At 34.4% G+C, this 9,528-nt stretch overlaps 1 protein-coding gene across 1 annotated transcript; it reads left to right on the forward strand.

Moving 5' to 3' along the window:
• Positions 1 to 2,536: 2,536 nt before the first annotated feature.
• Positions 2,537 to 8,592, forward strand: LOC107026424 (26S proteasome non-ATPase regulatory subunit 6 homolog). The gene is made up of 8 exons (XM_015227388.2): positions 2,537 to 2,751; positions 2,858 to 2,972; positions 6,093 to 6,183; positions 6,289 to 6,434; positions 6,537 to 6,756; positions 6,901 to 7,009; positions 7,985 to 8,153; positions 8,232 to 8,592. The coding sequence occupies exons 1-8, from the start codon at positions 2,616 to 2,618 to the stop codon at positions 8,404 to 8,406; spliced, it is 1,161 nt and encodes a 386-aa protein (XP_015082874.1). The 5' UTR covers positions 2,537 to 2,615; the 3' UTR covers positions 8,407 to 8,592.
• The last annotated feature ends 936 nt before the right edge of the window (positions 8,593 to 9,528 follow it).

Consider the following 9,528-nt stretch of genomic DNA (forward strand, 5'->3'; position numbering starts at 1 on the left):
TATGCATAGGCTCTCGTGCACCGAATGAAATATAGTTGAATCCTAGGAAGAAGCCTTAGATGATGAGCTAGGGTTAGGTGATGGTTGTGATTTAATGATTGTGTGATACATGTTTGTTATTGCTTCATTATGACGCATATATGTATATGTGAATATTGCATTATTGATCACACTAATTGTAAGTAAGTATGAACGAATAAACTATATGCCATGAATTACCTTGATTGTATGATTTTTGAGAATATATATTGTGATTGTGATTTGTGAATTGGATCGATTGTCATGTTTCTACATAACTAACTGGGATCGATTGCCACGTTTTGGCATAACTAACTAGAGCGATTGCCACGTTTTGACATAACTAACTAGAGCGATTGCCACGTTTCGGCATAACTGGACAGTTGTCACATTTCGACATAAATATTGGATTGAGTACCATGTCCCGTATGATAACAGTTTGGGTTTGGGTTTCATGATAGGACCAACTACTTGATGTAACTGTGATGACTAAGAATTGCGAAATTGAACCTTATTCATCATAATGATGACATTATGATTTCTTGGAGTGATTATATATTTATGAGGACTTATATTCGACTGTTCTTGGTGTCGAGTGAAAAGTTGTTGTGTATCGTGTTGTCAAATAAATTGGAAAGGCAGGGTTTCAAGGGTTGAATAATTGATAGTAAGGGATGTGTATGAGTTGCAAGGGTGAAAATTGGGGGGTAGTGTACGTGATGTAAGTTCTTGGGTGGATTTCCCTTTGGAGAAAATGAGTTGTGTTTAGTGGTTAGAAAGCTTAATGTGTTATGTTGCGATGGCCGGAAGATGAAGAGAAAGTAAAAGTATGACGTGAGCGAGTAGTCGAAATGTTGTAATTATATTTGGAAACTTTTGTATGTGCTAGAATGGTTAGGCCATGATCAAAAACCTAGTAAGTAGGTTAATTAAGATGGTGGTTAGTAGTAAGAGTACTAGTGTAACCCCGAGGTATTTCAAGAGAGTAAATGTGGAGAAGCGAGTGGTTGATTTCATAATCTTACTAGTTAGTTTCTTATATTATGTGGTGGGAATTGGGTTGAACGATGAGGCCTACCAGTACGTGTGTTTCATACTGATGATACTCTTGTTATGTCTTTTGACATAGTCTATATTCAGGTTGGTGATGTTTCATTAGGTGAAAACGAAAAATTCTCCAGCAACCTTCAACTTTCTTTCCGCATGGTTAGAGTTGTCCTTATTTATTATGTCCAGTCGTACTCTTAGTAGTTTTTGAACCTATTTAGACTAGATCCTTAGGGCGTTAATTACTTTACAAGTCTTAACCAAAATTTTGTTAAGGGAATTCTACTTATAAAATATCGTTAGTACACTTTATTCTATTTTATTTAATTTTCAAATGTTTTTAATTATTGGGACACGAGGGTTCTCCTACTTGGGTGGTAGTACATAGATGCCTGCATGGCTCGGTGGGTTGGGATGTGACACATTGGCTACATCTTATGCCCTTTGGTGGTTCTCCACTGTTTGAGGTCCAGACTCTAAACGCCTTGTCTATGGACGACTCTTATTGGTTACATGAGAGGCTATCCATGGTTCAAGGTGCGGGCTACACTTTTTTCGTCTTTAGACTTATCCTAATCCGTTCTTAGTAGTTGTAGCTATTTGTGTACATGTCGGGCTTACGGAATCCATTCGAAATTTTATTTAAACTTGCGCACGAGTGTACCTTCTGGGTTTATAGGAGCCCAACTAGATTTAATTAGTTAAACATATTTCATTTATGTCCTTAGTACATTAGTACAGTGGTGTACATTTCTTTTGGCTTTCCGTTCTCTTGACCTATGTTTGTGCTTTATTTTCACTTTTTATGTTGCTTTCACTTCTCTTGCTTATTTTGCCTATGATGCCTACTGAATATTTATTGTTTTGACCATCATGCTACACGCTGAATCTTCTATTTCATGATAAGGGTCCGATCACCAACTACCAACATTGATATTCGAGCCTATTCCAGTCGCGGTTCAGAAGCAAGGTGAGCAGTTGACGTCCTGAAATTACCTGTCTCTATCTATATTTTGGTAGCTAGTTTTGTCTTTTGAGACAAGCATTGTACTTTGAGAGATAAATATAAATCTCTCACCTATATTTGATGGAATACAATTAATACATGTCCATCTAACAGATAAAGACAGATTCGTATTCGTATGAATCAGGAATAAATTTGATACAAAATTCAAACATAGTTGTTGATACAAAATACAAAAATAATTTTTCGAATACAATTAATATAAAATAGAAATCTTTCCCTATATTTGATTAAACACAATTATTTTGTGTTTATTGAATTACACTATGGGATTCCTTAAATTTATACTTAATATAAAATATAAATCTCTCACCTATATTTAATTAAATACAATCGATACATAATATATTTGAACGTACTAGATCTCTCTTTTATAAACTTATGGCCCAAAGTTTAGCCCACTCTGAAGCCCATATTATATCCCCTCTCCCACTTCTTATACAGTTTTTCTAAAGAGGAAGAAAACTTTTTAGACCCTTTCGCAAGCAAAGTATCTGAAAAATAGTGAAACCTTTGAGAGAGAACTATGGATTCGGAAGAAGGAACCCAGCAACCCCAGCTAGTTCTTGCACACAAACTATTCCTTTTGACACATCCAGATGTCAATGACTTGGATAAAGTTCGTCTTCGTGAAGAAGTCTTGGAAGCTGTGGTCTCCAATGGTACATCTGATTCATAATGTTTTCTTTTTAAAGTTCAAATTTTTTGTTTTGCTTTATGGATTTGTATTGATTTGCTTGTAAATGGGGTGTTTTTTTTCTCTTCCAGATATGGCTCCGTTGTTTGAAACCCTAGTTTCAAAAGGGGTTTTTAGTTTGAATCTGGAGGTTCTTGATCCTATGCGTGTTAAGAATGCTGATGAGCTTAAAAAACTCGATGAGAAGTGAGTACTTTAAATCTGCAAATTATGTGATCTCTGAATTTGAATTTTGTCCCTTTAGAGCATACCAGTTATAAGTTAAAAAGTCATGTATAGATAACATTGTCTAAGAGGCGACATAACAGTATTGGAGTACAAAATTTGAAGTAATCTGTAATTAGAGTATTGAATTTTAGTATATGATCATATAATTTCTCCCAACAGGTAAGAGTCATTGAGAAGGTCATTATTTGTGAGCTAAAATAATGAAAGTTGGTATATTTCATTCAAAGATTAGTGAAATTGGAAGTGAAGTTCTGATTTTGGGATCCACTTATAATCTAAAGATCTGGCTGTATTATATACATACTTGGTATTATAAATAGAGGCTGAATGGGCTGGTGGAAAAGAGATGCTCACAACCTCATAGAAGCTTAGTTTTATTAGAGTTAAGTAATACTGACGGGAGCACTGTTCTTAGCTTCTTAGTAAGCCCTGCATTTGGGGCATGAGCGTTTCCATATTCTCCACCTACTTTCTTTTTATGGTATATTCGATGAACACGTGGAGTATAATTTGGTGAAACTTATGGTACTCAGAGACGAGGGTCTGAATCCAGAAGTCAGATTTGTCATAACCTAAATCATAGGATTTGGGTTTACGTATAGGAGTATGGGTGCAGTATTAGGATACAACCAATACATGCATAATACGATGTATACTACAAGAACATACCTAGTGTAGTTCGCAGAGTCTGGGGACATACATATACAAGTGTATATATTTTGACAACTAAAACAATATCAAAGTTAGTGTAATCAAATTCTCTGTAAACATTTAATATATTAGTCATAAGTTATCTTGTGTAATAGCAAAGTATTTTAGTGTTGTATGTGAATATATGCATTATTAGGTGTCCAGCTAGCTTGCGTGCACCTCTATGAATTCCACGGGCTACCTACCATCTTTTATGTGAGTATGTCTGTATGTGACCATATACATATATGACATAAACGCAATATCAAACCAAGTACACAATCATCCCATACTTCTTTGGCCTAGGTGTAGTTAAAGCACCTAAGTTGTCCAAATCAGCAAATCTAATTTGAATACCACCCCTGCATCCTAAACGTATCGTATCGTATCGATCTGGATGCAACAATGATTTTGAAGGGTATGATCAATGAGGGTGTACATTATTTCTTTTGGTAGTCAAACCAAACAAAACCAATGTAGTATAAACTACATTGGTTTTAGTTTTGTCGAATTTTTTGTGGTTATTTTCAGTTGTGTAGATTTGGTTGATAAGTCAAAAAAATTGATACTACCTAACTTGGCAATCAGTGTACGCATATGACAAAAATAGTGCAAGTCAAGTCACACATAATGTGTATGTCAAAATTGGTGTAAGACGTTCTGGATCTGTTGACTAGTTTGCACCTAGAAAAGAATGTTTTTGCTACTCTTGTAAATGTTCTATTGATTTTTAATTATTATTATAATTTTCACGACCTATTTATGCAAAATTTATTCAACAGTATCATGAAATTTTGCTTAATCCTATATGAACTCCTTTTCTATTCATATATTGTTATCTCTAAAGATTTAAGGATCACATGATCTTAAACATGTCAGTCAAATCCAACCATTGGAATGCTAGTGTACTGTTTAGCAACAAAGAGGATTTTGCCTCAATTACTTCCTCTTCCCCTTTCCGAATCGAAGTAGATAAGGTCTTTGAGAATTATCTGATTGTAAAGACCAGAGTGTTGTATTGGTAAGCAGGAACCAAAATATATAAGCTTGGGGTCAGTTGATTGAAATCATCATTTTGCAAAATGCCAACATAGTTCCAATGTGACTAAAAACAGAAACCAAAACTAACCCACTTTTCTTCATTTCCCAATTATAGACTTATGCAAGCTCCACTTATCATACCGACCTATTGCATCCAAGAATTTGCAGAAATATCAGCATAATTGATTCTCTGTCAATAGATTTTTGACAAGAATTCTTAACCCCTCTAGTAATGACTTCAAAGTGAACTATTTTTGCAATCAATCCTTGTTATATATATAGGCTATAGCTAGTGCAGCACCAGCACCATACCTTCAAGAAAGCCAAGAGCACTACTGTGAAAAAAGGAGCTTACAGAGAGCCTATCAAATCTACCAAGGAGTCTGTCTCTCCTCTACTCTACCTTCTTTACACCAAAACTAGAACAACATAACACAACTCATCTTGAGCTTCTGTGTTGAAATCTGCTCGCCTTGAAAAATTCTAGCTTTTCTCTCAATCATATTTGACCAACATATGCAAACTGGCACCATCATCCACCACCCGTTCAGTTTCACTAGTGTTTGATTGGAATTTAATGAATTCAGAACCTCAACACTGGTAGCTGTTTTTGCAATCAATCTCTTCTTCATCGCTAAGCGAAAGTTTTATTACTAATTAATATATGTATATGTGTGTGCATTTGTCGGTTTTGTTTTATTTTTTTGGTTTAAACCAACCTAAATATTGTTGGTTTTTTAAAATTTACTACCAAACAATAGTCGGGTATACTCGTTTTTTTTGGTTTGTTTTGGTTTTTCTGTTTCATTTGAACATCCTTACTGAGCAACGTAAGGTGAAACTATGAGCTAAATGTCCTTAATCCTCGGATAACCCTCAGTTCGTGTCATACTATTCCCAAGGATCCGGGGGACATCACCCTATTCTTAAATAGTTTATGAAGGAGATAGGTGTTTAGACTTTTTGACAAATCCTCTATACTTTTGATGTAATTAGTAAAGGAGTTCACTATTGGTATACTTCTCTGTTTATAATACCAGTTAACTTTCTCAAAAAAAAGGTTTGTGTAATTGACTCATTGTTCATGTTTATCTTTATTTTTACAATAATTGAGGGAAAGTAATGACTTGCTTAGTGGATGGGATTATCATTCTTAAAAAGGTTATAGTGCGTACAATGTATGAATGCTCTGAGCCAATTTGGGCATACCTGCTTGTGCTGTTTCAATTTTTTTATGCATAGTCAACGAAAGTGAGAGAAAGGTGTCTGGTTTCTTTTGCATAGAATAGAGATTTACTGTTATTTTCAGAACTTAAACCACATATCTGACTTTATATATTCATCAAGGATTGCTGATGCAGAAGAAAATCTTGGTGAAAGTGAAGTTCGAGAAGCTCATTTGGCTAAATCATTGTTCTACATTAGGATTGGTGACAAGGCATGCTATCTCTATCTCTCTCTTATTCATTCAAATAATTATTCGGAGTTCATTTGATCACACTGGGCAAATCTCAATCAAGCTTTGTTGAATTTAAAATTTCAGGGGAAAGCACTTGAACAACTCAAGGTGACTGAGAAAAAAACTGTTGCAGTTGGGCAAAAGATGGACCTGGTGTTCTATACCTTGCAGATGGGATTATTTGACTTGGATTTTGACCTCATCTCTAAATGCATAGATAAGGCAAAGAAGTAAGTCGGAGTGTTCACAGCCAGTTCAGATGTTATCACACATGATGTTCTAAATGCCTTTTTTAGTTATTGAGCTAACTCCCAATGTTTGGTGTCTGACAGATTATTTGAAAAGGGGGGTGACTGGGAGAGAAAGAACAGGTTGAAGGTGTATGAAGGGTTGTTCTGCATGTCCACTCGTAACTTCAAGAAAGCAGCAGATCTTTTCCTTGATTCTATCTCAACTTTTACCACATATGAGCTTTTCCCCTATGATACTTTCATATTTTATACTGTCCTTACGAGCATCATTACCTTGGACCGGGTTTCCTTGAAACAAAAGGTAGTCAATATGTACTCCCTCTAATATCCTTGTTTGCTGTATGAGGAATTTTCTAACTTCAAAATTTGTGTTCCCTTGGAATATCTGGGATGTTACTGTGATGAATGTACTTGCAAATTCATTTTTATTGCGTATATGTTGCAGGTCGTGGATGCGCCAGAGATCTTGACTGTAATTGGAAAGATTCCATATCTGTCCGAGTTTATGAACTCGTTATATGATTGTCAATACAAGTCATTTTTCTCAGCATTTGGTAAGCTTTTCCATTGTTTATTTTTTCTTTTCGTATGTGAAGTGTGTCTTCGTAGTTTGCAAAGGTCTGCACACAAAAGTGTATGTAGATTATGTCTGATGGGGGTCCCTGATGCATTTTCTTGAGAATTTGATTGAGAATAGTGGTATTTGCAAGGCCTTGATTATTGATAATCCAGTTTGGAGGTTCTGATCCTCAGATGACAGTGTTTCCTTTTTGGAGTAACTTGATAGTGAAATAGGTTACAACTGTTGTATAGAAAAGTACCCCCTTTTCTTGTCTGAATAACTTTTGAATATCAGCACGAATGTATGGGGTCTTAGTGCTCTTTATTAGTCATGCAAGTATAGTTAGCTTGATTAGACTAAAGGGATGTTCTTTCTGGCGCATATAAAAACAGTAAAAAAGATGCTATTTCCGCTCCTGAAACTTGAAACTTTTCGAATGGATAATAGTTCTTTTCCAATTGTATAGAAAGTAATATCTCGTCATCTTTGTTAAGTTTGATAGGGAGTTTGTTTGAGTTGGAAGTTGGGGTAGGTGGGTGGACTTGTAATTCTCATTGCAGTTATTCTTAGCTTGCATAGTCTGCTCACTTCTCCTCGTAATAATAGCTAAAAAATCTTAAATTGAGTTCTCTTCAGAGCACTAACTCAAATTTGTAGGGCAGTTACATTTACTGGAATTTCCCAACTGATTATTGGAGATGGGGGCAATGAGAGACCAACTGACCTTTGCACACACAAAAAAAAGATTGGTACCTTTATAAAAAAATTTGACAAACCTAAATGTGTGTTTATAGACAGGCGTTAAAATGTGATCTGTAAGTATCGAGTTACAGGAGAGATAAACATGCTATATCTGTCATATGCTCGTGATTTGTACCTATATGTTGATTGCTAGGGTCATGTATGTGGGCCATGAATGATATATCAGTTGCAGAATGGTTGAATTTTACCTTAATGTGTGTTTCAGCTGGCTTGATGGAGCATATTAAATTGGATCGTTACTTGCAACCACACTTCAGATATTATATGAGGGAGGTCAGAACAGTTGTGTATTCCCAGTTCCTGGAGTCCTACAAGAGTGTTACTATTGAGGCCATGGCCAAGGCTTTTGGGGTGTCTGAGGATTTCATCGACTTGTGAGTGCTGCTTAGATAATGGACTGTGTATTCACTATAAAACGTGTAACATAATTGAACTTTTCTGTTTTACTTCAGGGAACTATCTCGGTTCATTGCAGCTGGGAAGTTGCATTGCAAGATTGATAAAGTAGCAGGAGTATTGGAAACTAATCGTCCTGATGCAAAGAATGCTCTTTATCAGGCAACTATCAAGCAAGGGGACTTCTTGTTGAATCGCATTCAAAAGCTTTCTCGTGTCATTGATCTCTGAAGCCGTTAAACCGTGGCGTTGTACTTGTTTTCTTCAACTCTCTCTAGCTCTAATATTGATATATTCTGCCTTTTCATTTTGAACTCTTGGGAGTATTATTTAGTAATTTTCTGAAATCAAAGAGATTTTCTGTGTTGGGATAGCTCTTATATTTGGACAAACATTGCATCTTTTGAAATGTTTTAAGTTTGTGCTCAGCTGATGCTGAAATTGATTTGAGAATTTTAACTAGTGAAGCTAAAGAATGCATTTAGGGGCCGTTTAGTAGTTAGTTAGAGTTGATTGATACATGGATTAGTTATGAGAGAATCTATATGTATCATTTATGGAGGATTAATTAGGTAAGGTTTTAGTTATTTGATTTGCATAAAACAATACACAAGTTCATTTGTAATTTAAACATGCATTAGTTAGTGGGTTTTTTAAATTATAGACTAAACATTTTATTAGTTTTATACATTAATTTACCACCTAATCAAATATCAAAATGTGACACTCTGTTCTGTTTTTAATCTTGAAAGTACAATAAATAAACTAGAACGGAGGAAATATCATTTATACATATTTTAATGGGAATTTATACGAAGAATAGGATCGATGAGGTTTAATAATTTAAGTTGAACCTTTTTAGAAGTTAACTTCGAAAGTTTGATCATAACTATATATAATTAACTGTTTTAACATGTTTGTCTGAATAAATAATTACTTGATCAACACGTGATAGTGCGTAAAAAAAGTAATCATACTCTTCAATTTTTAAGAGAGGGTACAGAAATGTTGGTAACTATACATGGGTAAATAAAAAAGAATTCTTTTTTCTTTTTTATATTTTTTATTTTTTAGTCTTTGTAATTTATTTTTTGAGATATTCTTTTTAACCGAAAATGATCAAGAATGTCCTTTAATAAGAGAAATTGAAAAAAAAATACTCTTAGTTAATAGTTTGATCTAAAAATGCTTTTGCAGTTAATATTTTGATCCAAAATGTCCTTATCATCAATACTATGGTCCAAAAATACCATTACCATCGATACTTTGATTAAAATATGCTTCTATTATTACTTAATTAGTCAAAAATGCCCTTTTTCCTTATATATATATATATATATATATATATATATA

This window comes from Solanum pennellii, chromosome 7, assembly GCF_001406875.1.
Source record: "Solanum pennellii chromosome 7, SPENNV200".
NCBI lineage: Eukaryota > Viridiplantae > Streptophyta > Magnoliopsida > Solanales > Solanaceae > Solanum > Solanum pennellii.